This window comes from Amphiura filiformis, chromosome 7 (assembly GCF_039555335.1).
Source record: "Amphiura filiformis chromosome 7, Afil_fr2py, whole genome shotgun sequence".
NCBI classification, from domain to species: Eukaryota; Metazoa; Echinodermata; class Ophiuroidea; order Amphilepidida; family Amphiuridae; genus Amphiura; species Amphiura filiformis.
The window spans coordinates 68540727-68555086 of record NC_092634.1 but is presented as its reverse complement, the minus strand read 5'-3'; the positions used below and the strand labels follow the sequence as shown (position 1 = coordinate 68555086).

At 37.2% G+C, this 14360-nt stretch overlaps 1 protein-coding gene across 1 annotated transcript; it reads right to left on the bottom strand.

Annotated features, from left to right (window-relative positions):
* Window positions 1–1036: 1036 nt before the first annotated feature.
* On the bottom strand, window positions 1037–12560 carry LOC140158040 (monocarboxylate transporter 13-like). The gene is made up of 4 exons (XM_072181286.1): window positions 12305–12560; window positions 10438–10578; window positions 9268–10086; window positions 1037–1176 (listed from the first exon to the last, which is right to left on the bottom strand). Exons 1-4 carry the CDS (start codon window positions 12492–12494, stop codon window positions 1037–1039), a joined length of 1290 nt encoding a protein of 429 aa, XP_072037387.1. The 5' UTR covers window positions 12495–12560.
* Window positions 12561–14360: the final 1800 nt, after the last annotated feature.

Below are 14360 nucleotides of genomic sequence, written 5' to 3'. Positions count from 1 at the left end.
CTAATATACTGTACAAAGTTAAAAGTTGATAAAATACCATTTTGTTACAGAGCCTTAAGGGGGTACTACACCCCTGGCCAATTTTATGCCTATTTTTACATTTTTCTCAAAAATTTAGCGCATTGGTGACAGGTAAGATATGTATATTATAGGGGCAAAGACTACAACTACTGCACTGAAAATTCAGCAATTCAAGACAAGTAGTTATTGATTTATTGATCAAATATTGGTTTTCCCTCATTTTTGCCTGTAACTCCACAACTGTTGTCTGTGCTGAAATAAAATTTCCAGTGCAGTAGTTGTAGTCCTTGCCCCTATAATATACATATCTTACTTGTCCCCAATGCGCTATAATTTTGAGAAAAATGCAAAATAGGCACAAAATTGGGCAGTGGTGTAGTACCCCCTTAAGTATATAGAACTCATTGCAAAAATAATGCAATGTTATTGCTTTATGAAGCTTTATCTCTGAAGACACTTTACCAAGTTTACCCAGCCGGAATGACAGCATAAATGTTACTGTAAGTGACTCCTTTTGGTAGCCTATAGTTGTCCAGCATTTTTAACAATGTGAAAGGATCCAAAGCGCTTGTGATTATCTCTCAAAGATGATATAATCCATGGCATCGTCATGTTTTTGTTCAATAAGCGATTTGTACCTCTTCTTTTTTTTTTAAATTGTTTTTTTTATTTAAATAAGAGTATTATATTGCACACTTAGGTTGTTAACTGTATTCGTACCAAATAGGAATTGTAAAATTAATTGTGATGAGAATTCAAGTTCTCGGAACCGTCTATGAGATCATTTACGAGATAAGAATTCTAAGTTAATACTAGGTCAATAATATTACACGTGCCATCATTAGTATATTTATTACAAATAGTACCTCATTTTTGCAGGAAATATACATAACCATGAGTATATCTATGAATTCTCTTTCAAGTAACCGACTATCATTCTTTTCAACACGTGGAATCCAATCAATACGAAGCAGATTAAAAATCCCTGAAATAATTTTGTCTTGTAAAAATATGTTTAAATAGAAGCACTACGGTGTCTGTTCTTAAACCAGCTCCAAATGTCTTCAAATCCAAGCGACACTGTTGTCAACAAAGAAATTGCTGTTAGTACGCCAAATGATGCTACGGAACTTCCTGTCATGTCGAACAACCAGCCTATATGAAAAAGAAAGGGAATATTTCGAGGGATAAGTGCCTTTAATTGTGTATAATAAACATGATAAATAGATGCAAAATTTGTCAAATGTCTATAGGGCAGCTATTGCAGTTAGTACCTTAAAAGGTACTTCAATAGCTGTTTTATAGACATTTGACAAATTATATATACAGTAAGCCAAAAAATTAAGGTACCAGTTGTGTTCACCCCCGTATATCCTAAATAAAGACAAGTATGTCAAAATTAAAACAAGCAGCCAATATCTGTACTCTTCAGCTCTGATTTAATACCTCATTTGTTTAAATTGTTTGAGAATTGAAGAAACGGTGATCTAAAACCTAATGAAGAAACAAAATCAAATCAATTAAAGTAGAAAAGGTTCTTTTTCAGATCCAATTATTCTGGTACTTACTCAGAAATATTTCAATTCCTATCAGGAATCTTGATCACTCTGTTGTGGTGTTTCTAGATGTTTGATGAAACGGCAACACTGTTTGGTCTTGATGACGTTTCCAAACTTCCTGGTTGCCGTTTGTTGATGAGTTGATCGTAGATCTTGTCTAGTTTGTAAGCCCCCTCGTCTTTGTTCATGGTGTTATGCCCCCTACTTCTTATCCAGATTGCCTCCTTTGGAAACGTCATCAAGACCAAACAGTGTTGCCGTTTCATCAAACATCTAGAAACACCACAACAGAGTGATCAAGATTCCTGATAGGAATTGAAATATTTCTGAGTAAGTACCAGAATAATTGGATCTGAAAAAGAACCTTTTCTACTTTAATTGAACTATGAACGATCCTGATGAATCTGTTTCAAGAAAATCAAATCACTTTTGTGTTCTAATCAATGAAAGCACGGCGCTAGTTTTAACGTGCTAATCAATGGAAGCACTGCGCTAGTTCTCTTGTTCGCGAACGCTTTGTGTGTACACATCATTAGGGTTTGAAATGGAGCAAACTGCAACTTTTAAATGGCCATCTTCCTTGGGTATTTGGATCGTAGTGTTTTTATTTCTAGAACAATTTCAACAAATGAGGTCTTGAATTCGAGCTAAAAGATGCAGCTATTGGCTGCTGGTTCCAATTATGACATATCTGTCTTAGTTTAGGATATACAGGGGGGAACATAACTGGTACCTTAATTTTTTGGCTTACTGTATTGTACACAATCTAAAAAATATTGCATTATTTCTTTTAACCATAATTATGTATTATTAGCCTAAAGTATAATGTTTGTAGGAGATAAAGTAGACATCCAGGATTTAGGGCAGGAAAATCCTATCTACAATAACTGGCAGGTGTCATACCTTTAGGCGTGTGAAATAATGTAGAATACAGAAATTATCCAAATGTCTACAGGCCAGTTATTGCAGACAGGACCTTCTAGTCCTGAACCTTCGATTTTTGTAACCAACGTAAATAAAGCCACAAACAAAATTAAAAAATTAATGGCTGGCAAAATGTTCTTTCTTTTATCTTTAAAAAGGATGAACGGAAAGAAGGAACGGAAAATGATACATGATAGATACATGTAGTAAAGATTGTGAATGCCACAGTTACATACATGTATTATACATGTATTGTCTTTGTGAAGATGTCATGATAAAATTGTTTCAGGTAAGCAAATGTTCTTTTACCTGTTTGTAGCTCCAAAAGATCCCCCCTTATCGTTATCGATACGCCGTCAACTCCCAAAGACACACCACCTCAAAATTCTGAGGGACCATACCCACCAAAATATATGACGTGCCCCCGGGCTGTTAGCTTATAGTCTGTCGATCAAGAAGTACCCTTAGGGACGCACCATTAGATATCAAGGGGGGGGCTTGGTAGTTGGGGTCGTGACAAATTTTTTTTAGCACCTCGGTGAAGCAAATTTTTTTTTTTTAGCCCCTGGATGAAGCAAAATTTTTTTTTCAACACATCGGAGAGACAAATTTTTTTTTTTTGCAATCGTAAAGTCCTATAATTTTCAACAATTTGTTTGTCAAGTTGTAAAATTTTGTCCATATTTTAATCATTTTTACGTTTTGTAGCACCTAAATTTCGAGTGCCACAAAAAACATCATTATTTTTATGTGTAAAAATTTTCTTTAAGTATATTAAATGAACCTCTTTTGGCGCGAAAAATTGTGCCATATTGAAGCTAAACTGGTGAAATACGGTACATTAATGTGGAACAAATGCGCGCGAAGCGCATGAAAATTGGGATTTTTTAGGTTAATTTCATCAGAAACCCACATACAGGCGTCAACATTGGGGATGAGTGAATGGACCACCCCCTAGCAAATATTGGGGGGTTTTATCCCCCTAGGATCTACACCTATGCTCACAGTCAGTCATGTGGCACAGATTTCTATAATAATTTTGACATTGGGGTGGAATTTGGTGAAAATCTGTGAAGTAGAGTGAATCAAGTGTTTTCACTCACAGACCCGGCTCACATAATAACTTTTCACAAACAAATGCGCACAAAATACGTACCAGTTCGAAGCTAAAATAAATATTCTTGATGAAAAAATGATAAAATTCGTGCGAAGCGCGAACAATTTTGCAATATAAAAGCTGTATGAGGTTAATTTTTCTTCAATAACTGTGACAAATTTTTTTTCAACCTTGACATCAAATCTTTTTTTTTCTGGTCCGAGGTGGAGCAATTTTTTTTTTTTTAGTCTGAGGTGGAGCAAATTTTTTTTTTTGCTCAGATGGCGCGACAATATTTTTTTTCCAAAAACTACCCAGCCCCCCCCTTGGTATCTAATGGTGCGTCCCTTACAAGTGTCGCACTCAAACGAGCACTTACTCTGAGCATGGAAGAAAGAGATGAGAAGGAACCACAACGACTTCGATCGGCCAAGTTTTAATCCGCTTATCTATTGACGCATGAAAAGAAAAGCTATCAATGGTACTTACTTTCATGTATGATCCATTTACCGCGATCGATGCTTGGCAAAATCATTACTGGAAAAAATTTATAACAAACCCATCCACGAACAAACAAACGCTACCCAGAAGTAAGATTATGGAATTTCACTGATGCTCTGAACATGTATAGTAGCTTTGTTTTGGGATTTACAGTCAAACTGTTTTCTTGATCGTGTTGTGTAGAAAATGTCCTATAAAACATCGAAAAGGTAATCAAAATCGGCCGTTTTTTTGCTGAGTTTCATCTTTAGCAAATAAGGTAAGATTTTGGTGACTTTTTCGATGAAAAATAGATGTAAAATGTTCTTAAATAATGCACAATGTTCCGGTTGAGTCCGGTACATAAAACCTGTTTAATTTAATAGTTTATATATGTATAATCGTAACTAGCTAACTCGTTTCAGTGCCAAAGACTGCCAACTCTGAGAAAAAAGTCATCAAAGTTCGGAAAAATTGGGCAAAATGGAAGAAAAGATGTAGGCCATCAATGACCGATGATCACGTCACCAAAGAAAATCCTATAGGGTGCTTGCACGGAAGGTCATTAGTTCAAATCATCCTTCACACACGCTCCAGAAGACATGCAAATACATGGAGTACAATACCAATCACCTATTTAACGCGGGGTATTGATCAAAGTAAATCCTCATGAATAACAATGTGAATTAAATGTCGGTAAAGGGAGTGGACAAAGTGAATGCGTTCGTTGTGGTTCCTTCTTATCTCTTTCTTCCATGCTCTGAGTATCAGAAAAATGGCGTCCGATGAATGAGGACACGGTAACATCGAGCTCCCACAAATATGGGAATAACATACGCAAAATTTGATTTTAATTTGCGGTAATCCACGTCAGGATCACTATTGGATTACTGGCATCATCTGGAACGTTCTTAAGGACTAAATTTCATGTGTATCCTATGAAATTTTGACCACCAAAGTGTATCGCCGATGAGTGGAGTCGTATACACAAGTGGCGGGGCATTTAAACAGTATACTGAAGGTGTGCACACGACACGTATACATGCATAGTGCAACACTTCATTGATCATCACCTGCATGCAGTATAGAACTATTCAACGACAGCATACGTGTTGAAACTACCAAGCGTTGTGACCCTGTACTGGTGACCGGTCAACGTGTGAATCTATACAATACACAATCCATTTAATGGAAACAGATGGGATGAAGAAAATACATCTTTAGGCTGGGTCCTAACAAAAGCACGATATTCGTCAGATTTCTAAGGTGAGCTCGTTTCAATTCTTTCTTTACGTAAACAATCATGGGCGGGATCATGAAGTTGGTACACTACTCAAGCATTGCATTGATACTGCTGATGATGCTGATGGATAAACATCTAGTAACTTCTAATAACTCAAGTGAAAACAGCGAACTTAACGGAATTGAAGATGACTATAATAAACTGGACTCACATAGCGAAAATCATGAACCATACATCAATAACTTTCCCTGCTCTCAAAACTGTATGAGGGAAATTAAGTATTACACAACAGGCCTATGCCTACATGCAAATTTCTCAGTAAATCATTCCCTTCTACCATCAAAATTACAAGACTGGAACATGTTCAGTCCACCGTGGATCAAAAGCAAACCCTCTTTATGTGTGGCATCCTTTGCTATACCAAGGGTAAACGCTAAGTTGAAGGTTAATTGGGAAGTAGGACCCTGTAACACCAAAAGCTCAGCAAAGAGAGCCCTCTTCCTTTTACTACTAATCCTTAGTGGTGATATCCACTGTCATCCTGGTCCAAATACACCGATATGCACAATCTGTGATTATGAGATCAACTTTAACCATCCATCCCTTAGGTGTAGTGAGTGTGACAGATGGTCTCATAATAATTGTGAAAACCCAAACGAGCAATTACCTGGTTTTGGCAAATGGATTTTCTGGGAATGTCCCAATTGCTGTTTACCAAATGTATGTAATTCCCTATTTTCTGCCTCTGATCTTGAAATATCCAATGAATTCTCCATGTTGGAGTCTCTAGACATACTAGATGACTCATTTGCATTTATGGCTAACATGGATGATGTTATAACATCCAGTCCCAAACCAACTAGTAACCAAGGTAATAGGGATGAGAATGTTATACCCTCAAAAAGAGACCCCAAAACATCAAAGTTATGCTAGTTAACTGCCGTGGTCTCAAGAGTGACAGGAAGCAACATGATCTTTTAGACTTGATAGAAACCCATAAACCTGACATCATCTGTGGTCAAGAATCACATCTTGATAACTCCTTTGCAACGACAGAGGTATTCCCGTCTGAGTATAATGTTTCTCGTAAGGACAGGAACATTCATGGCGGTGGTGTATTTGTAGCTGTAACAAAGAGGTATGTATCCACCACTGAATATTCCCTAGACACTCAATCTGAAATAGTGTGGTGCAAGATTGAAATTGCAGGTACCAAACCTCTACACATAGGATCGTTTTATAGACCCACTGATAACAAAGCTGAACCTATCCAACAATTAAATATTTCCTTAAGCAAGATAACACAGAATGGTACGTTACCTAATGTCATTCTGGGTGGTGATTTTAATTGTCCAGATGTCGAATGGGTAACCAACACCATTAAGCCAAATCCTCAGTATGGCTACAAAGTCAACAGAGCTTTATTGGATACCGTTGAAGAACATGGTTTAATCCAACAAGTAAAGGAACCAACCCGCTTGAATAACATCCTAGACCTCTTATTAACCACCAACCCAGATCTGGTGGAGCAGGTCGATGTTTGCCCTGGAATGAGCGATCATAGGATAGTAATTGCTGTGATCAATGTTAAAGCTAAGCGTATTACAAAACCTCCACGTAAAGTGTTTGTTTACACGAAAATGAACAAGGAAGGTTTTAAGAATGATGCGCTTGCTTTCCAAAAAGTGTTTCTTACGAGCAATGAGCGTTCTACCAGTGAAAACTGGTCGCACTTCACCAATGAAATCGGTGGGATGGTAGAGAAGCATGTCCCTCAAAAAAATATCAGGGAGTGTTGGGATGTACCCTGGCTATCGCCCGAAATAAAAAGGCTCATCCGTAAAAAACAACGGGTTTATAATGCATTTAAGAAATACAAGTCTGATGTTCTATGGGAACATTTCAGAAAAATTAGAAAAACTGTTCATAGAGAAATGACCAAATCCAAAAATGATTATCTGAGGGGTCTGGTAGATGAATCGCCCAACACAGGGAGTACAACTGTTGGTAAAAGATTCTGGTCCCACGTCAAAACAATCCGGCGTGAGAGTTGTGGAGTTGCAACACTTAATGTGGATGGAGTTGAAATATCCAGCAGCAAAAGTAAGGCAGAAGCCCTCAGTTACTAGTATTCGAGTGTCTTTACAATTGAAGACACCACGGAAATACCCAAAATGGAAGGTGATCCTTTCCCCACTATCAATAATTTGACAATAGATACAGAAGGAGTGAGAAAACTCCTTGAGGACATAAATCCAAAGAAAGCCTCCGGACCTGATGGAGTATCTTCATATATACTGAAAGAGTTCAATCAGGAACTGGCTCCCATTATCAAGTTTATATTTTCCCAATCACTTGAAACAGGTGACATCCCCTGTGACTGGCTTACTGCCAATATTACGGCAATTTTAAAAGGGACCGAAAACAATCCGGCCAATTACAGGCCAGTGTCCCTCACGTCAGTCACATGCAAAATCATGGAGCACATTCTCTTTCGTCATATAATGTCTCATTTAGAAAAATACAATATTCTTTCTGACTTTCAACATGGATTTAGATCAAACCATAGCTGTGAATCTCAATTGATAATTACCATAGAAGACCTTGCACGAAATCTTGATAATAGCTTGCAAACAGATCTACAAATTCTCGATTTTCAAAAGGCCTTCGACACCGTCCCGCATCAACGACTGCTTAAGAAGCTAGACCATTATGGTATAAGGGGTTCAATCTGGAAATGGATACAAAATTGGTTAATGAATAGAACGCAGAAAGTTGTCGTTGATGGCGAATCAGCCCAACCGGCCCAAGTTCTATCTGGTGTCCCGCAGGGTACGGTGTTAGGCCCTTTGATGTTTTTGGTTTACATAAACGACATTGCCTCCCACATAGACAGTTCAACCCGTATTCGTCTTTTTGCAGATGATTGCCTCCTTTATAGGGTTATCAGAACACCTAATGATAACGACATCCTGCAAACTGACCTTACATCACTGTACAAATGGTCAACCAAATGGCAAATGAGTTTCAATATCTCCAAATGTAAAACACTTAGAGTCACCACAAAGCGTCATCCAATTGTATGTACTTATAGTATGGGCGTCGAAATATCTCATTATTTAAAATGGTCACTGCATATAAATAATATTGTCGCCAAGGCGAACAGAGCCCTATGGTTTATACGTAGAAATTTACACCGTTGTCCCAAGTCCATCAAACAACAAATGTACATAGCTCTTGTTCGTCCTCATTTAGAATTTGCCTGCGCTGTATGGGATCCATATACAACATCTGATATCCAAAAAATAGAAATGGTGCAGCGCAGAGCGGCTAGGTTTGTGGTTAATAACTATAAAAGAACAGAAGGTACCGTAACTAGCATTCTAAATGAGTTAAATTGGCCCACACTACAAGAACGCCGAAAAAATATCCGTCTTGCAACTATGTATAAAATCCAATCAGAAGATATAGCAATTCCAATTCCTGATTATATTCACAGGCAAACCGTCACAAGCACCAGACAATATCATCCTCTGAAGTTCCGGTCCATGAAAGTATCATCAAATGTGTACAAATGCAGTTTCTTTCCAAATACCATATCAGAATGGAATAACCTACCATCATCTGCTCTAGAGTCTTGTAGTATTCAACACTTCAAAACTGCACTATGTAATTATGTAATGTAACTTAATGTTTAATCTGTATTCTCTAAAAGTATTTGTGTTTTCGTCGTAGGCCATTTTTCTTCTCAATTAGATGTCGCCTTTGCGATTTTATTGAGTATTTGTTTAGATTTAGATTTAGATTAGATATCCAGTCGAGATCATCGTCTTATGCCTAGGGTGTTTCTCTACACCAATTAAGTACTACTACTGTTTTACTCACGACCATCATCATGCTTCTTATGTTTTGGCTTTTGGTAAACTCCTAATTCATTAACTTACCTGTCATAAACCCACTTGTTATAGCAGAAAATCCATTCATCAAATTGATCAAGGCCACAGCAAGAAGGTATTCTTTCTCATTGGTGATTTCTTTGACGGCAATATACAGTTCTACCCCCAGGATACCAATACCAGCTCCAAAGAGTACTGACATCAAGCACATTCCAATAAACGTGTTGAAAATATTTGTAAGGGCTAAAGCAAATGCTGACATTATCGACGATGTGTACATTAATTGTTTGTAAGTCATTACTTGATTTAAAGGCGGAGATATCGTTCTAACTGCTGTGAGCCCAATTCCACCACATGATCCAACGATAGAAGCTTCTTTCATGGTAGTCCCGTTGGATAAGGAGAACGATACAATGTATATCAACCACCCAGTTAATGTATAACCCCGTGCAATAGCGGGTACAAGTACTTGTGCAATGAAGGGTAGATTCGTGAGCAGTGGGGAACAAAATATACCACGAAATAATTTTGAAGTGTTAGAAGGGTCAGGAATGTCATTAGAATCGGTTTCGTTGGAAGATCCGGTCTTTGAAAGGAGAGGGTTGATTTTCTCTTTTGTCCTTTTGTCTTCAGTTTGATTTTCAAATACAATTGCTCCACATGGAAGTGAATGCAAACATAGTCCACTTAATAAAAGCAAAGCTCCTCTCCATCCATAAATGTCGAGAAATATTTGTGTCAAAAGAGGCATTAATATTATTCCTAATCCAGAGCCGCATAAATAAACTGCTACTGCAGTACTGTAGTATTTATCGAAATATTGTGGAATGACTCCTATGGCGACGAGTTCTTGAAGAAACAAAAATCCTGTGAAAACATGAAGGATGATTAAAAATCAGGAACTAATAATTTTGTTGGTTTGGTAGAGATGTAGCCTAGTTTTTGTATACATGTGTTGAACCCTTGACTAAGGTCTCAGATGAAGATAAAACAAAAGTCCTCAATAAGTAAACATTGTGTGTAAATTGGGCGCAATCAGCATTGTTATGTAGAGATCTTTATTCACAATCCCTCTTTCTTATTTTCCCTGTTCTGCCTTTATGTTATTTTCGTTTTTTACTTAAAATGCCCATGCTTACAAGTTACAATCACCAGTCATACATTAATGGATATATGCGTTTTATGAGAAAAAAAATGTTTTTCTTCAACACATTTTACCTGTAAGTATCAAGCCAAGAAGTAGAACAAGTGAATTCGGTGCACATGCGCAGATAATGAGTCCTATGGTTGACACCAAGCCACACATCATTAGGCAAACTCGTGGACCAAATCTGCTCACAAGAGCACTCGCGGATAAACCTGACAAGAATAAACCATATAGAAATTATAAGTTGATTGCTCTTAGACTACTGCAGACTAGCTATCACCAGTCAAAGGCCCCATGCGTTGTATGCTGTGAATTCTTGCATATTTATGAGGGCCGATCGTTCAAGTCGTGCGTTTCTAGCCGTCACGTTATGTGCAAAGATGGTGGGATTTAATACTTTATGCAAAAAGTCGATATGGAACCCCATAGTTAATTTCAGAAAACAGAAGATTTTTAGATTACCATAAAAACATTCGCGGGGTTCTATGTAATTTTACTAAATTAAAAAAAAATGGCCATATAAAATTAAAATTAAATACTCTGCATTCTAAGTCAAAAAATTGTACCTTCATTGAGTATCCCAAATCGTTATATTATGATGGACAGTTAATATTTATTTTTTTAATGCTTCAGCTTTGACACCAAAATATTTCATTGAAAACCCTCCCACTCGGCTATTTCAAAAAGGTAATCAGGCTTCTTTAGCATGTGCAATAAATTAGCATTGAAATTAATCTTATTCTAATGGTATTCTATAAACACTTGGATTTTGGCGTCCACTGCTGTGGCTTGCAATATACTATATATGTACACAATAAAGGTTTGCAAATTGGGATCACAAAAATTTGGCATGTGAAAAAAAAAAAAAAAAAAAAAAAGGGGGGGGGGGGAGGTTAAATAGTTGTAAATAGCACCCTCAATATGCACGCAAATATACAGTTTATAGAATAAAAATTACCGCAAAAAAAGCAAAAAGGATGAATAGGCTGATAGCTATTGTCCAGCTCTAGAATTTAACATTATATAATGTTTTGTTGGAAAATTTAATAAATGATCTCACCAAACAACTGTAATCAACAATAAATTAAATGGATGGGACATAAACGGGCAGGCACATCTAAATTTCATTTCCCAATCTATATTGCGCATTCAATCATTGCGCACATCTAAGTTTCAAATGTGCAATCTATATTGCTAAATAAAAATTATCACTGTAAAATATCAGTAAAAAGTTTGTCATAGGTACAGCTAAACGGAATGAAAAGGGTTAGTGGTGCATGAATAATAACAATAGTTTGAAAGGTCATGTTCAGCTCGAATAAGAGTGGTTTGTTTTTCCAACTTTATGGAACAATAAAGTGTACGTATCCTGTAACAGAAAATATACTAAAGTATGCATAGAATAAGTGGGTAATGGTGAATCCAACGGAAAAGAAAGAGAGCAACTTGACGTGGGGAAACAAGTAAAATACAGACTAGACGGTACGCGGGGGGGCAAAAACAGCAAATGTAGGCATTAGAAGACGGTAAAGTTCCAATAGCTCATGTTTTTTCTACAGGTTTAGCACTTCTGTGGTCCTTAGAACTGGTCATATTTGGCTATCGAACTTGACCTTCTTCTAATGCCTACATTTGCTGTTTGCCCCCCCTCTGCGTACCGTCTAGTCTGTATTTTACTTGTTTTCCCACGTTAAGTTGTTGTTCCTTGCTATCTTTCTTTCCACTTATGCATAGAATGTTTTAGATTTGGCCATATTAATTTCCAACAGGAACAAAAAGTCAACAACTTAAGCATTTAAATTCACACAAAATTTGCACCATACAGAATCATTATACATATATGCATTTCGGGGGACATGTACATGTATAAATTGTCTATAATATCCCCGTTTAGTCTGTAGCATCAATCACTAAACCACAAACACTCGATAAGCTTACCAATCACACCACCCCATCCGATAATGATCGACACAGAGGATCCAACCACCCATGTATAGGTTTCAAACTGTTCCTTGATTGCTGGTAGTAAGACACTGAAACTCTTGATAACACCTACTTCCAGAAAGAGTGAGAAGGTCACTACGCCCAAAACGATCCAAGAGGTGATATTGTCTTTACTTTTAGGCATCCTGAGAATAATACTGACTTCATGGAATGAAATCTGATGCGTTGGTCACTCATACATATCATAGAATATTAGCTACAGCAGTGCATTGGAGTCGTCTGCGCCTATCGCAGAGAATGTGCGAAATGTAGGTCAAAAACATATCAAACTCCAGCATAAACTTTAACATCTAGACTGGTTTTTTAATAGATATTCACCAGACGGTCTAGTGGATAATAATTACTTAGTATTCAAAACCACTTTGACATGAAAGCTTCTATAAGTCGAAGTGAGTGAATGTGCAAATATTAATAATATGAGTAATTTTGTCAGTGTGGGCGCTGTGGCCTCATGCAGGTGCAGCATATTCAGCATCAGCAGTAGAGTACACAAGGGCGAGGGATGATGTACATAGGGTGGTAAAGTATGCTCCCCAAACAGTTTCACTCGGGCATGGGTCTTGACATCAACGTTCTTTACATGGTGAGAGAAGGTGAGGTGTATCAACAGAGTGATGGGCTAATACGGGTGCTGAGGCGTACGTCCACGTAAGAGTACTGCTGACATTCCCTTTGGACATGTCGGAGACATAGATGTTGATGTTGGTCTTGTGTCATGTCATTTCGGAGCCTCATCTTTCTGCTGCGTTCGCCGTTGGATGTTTCAAGAATGAATGAATTGTATTGAACCAGCGGCATGATGAACTTGACAATCTTGACATCTGGGGTGGTCTTGAGGAGCTTGAGGCACAAACCACGATACCAGACGGTATCGTGCGCAGCCGTTAAGTCTATGAATATTGCTCCAAACTTATGCTCGGTGTCATTGACGAGTCTAGCAACTTACTCATTGGTTGATTTTTCCTTCCGAAAAGCAATAGGAGGGAGTTAGGTAAAAATAAGGAACATAACATAATGGGGAATAACCCCAGGGGATAACACAAACGGTATAAACAAAGGTAAACAAAGGTATACCTTTTGGGACGATTTAGGCGTTGTGTCAAATTTTAATGCCTTGCTTTTACATTTATCCTCGTGTGACACTGTAACGTTGCATTCGCTTGGATCACTTCTTTAATTGCTTCCTGCTGATCTGTTGCAACAATTTATGACGTTTTTAAATCATATCAAATTGGTTTGAATAGCTTTGACCAGAGTAGTTAAGAGAGTTTTTGTTTTAAAAATCCACCTGACCTTTGGAGATGAAGGTTGGAAAAAGCATTCTTCCATCAGATATGATGAGCCATCTTTCATGAAAGTGATAATTCTTAGATAACATGTCCCAGTGTTTATAAATAAGAAGTGCCTATATTTGCCGATTTGGGCATTTTTGGAATGAAACTAAAAACAATGTCTTTCTAGTTGAAAACCTATAACTCCAAACTGATTCTGCTCATGATACTTACACTTCATCACCATCTTTTTTTTTATGTCGAGCAAGTCCATCCATTAACAGCTGAAATCTAGGCAATAACGCTGACGAAACTTTGGCCAGGCACAGGTAACCTGGTGAACGAAGGGGGTCACCGTAGATAGCTGGTCGGGGAATTTTTGCAGGACAATCAAATGTAGCCCCAGCAAACACAAAAACGTTTTAAAAACGTTTTAAATAAGTTATATTTTGGCTTTTGGTTTAGGTAAAAACGTTTTAATAACATTAAAATGTCGGGTTATATAAAAGTCATGATAACGTTTTAAAACATTTTGTATGCAAACACACTACAACAATATTTTTTTAATGTTTTCAAAAAATGTTATTTTAAACTTTTTTGCAAACATTGTTGCCAAATATTTTGTCAATACTTAAATAACATTATGTTAAAATATTTGAAGCCAGCAAACACAGAAATGTTCTTAAAATGTTTTTTCAAAACCTTTTAATAACATTTAA

Coding starts and splice junctions, on each gene's coding strand:
- LOC140158040 (XM_072181286.1), bottom strand. CDS start 12,494: ATGCCTAAAAGTAAAGACAATATCACCTCTTGGATCGTTTTGGGCGTA. Junction 10,087..10,437: donor TCTTGGCTTGATACTTACAG/GTAAAATGTGTT, acceptor ATGTTTTCACAG/GATTTTTGTTTCTTCAAGAA. Junction 1,177..9,267: donor AACAAGTGGGTTTATGACAG/GTAAGTTAATGA, acceptor TTTTTCATATAG/GCTGGTTGTTCGACATGACA.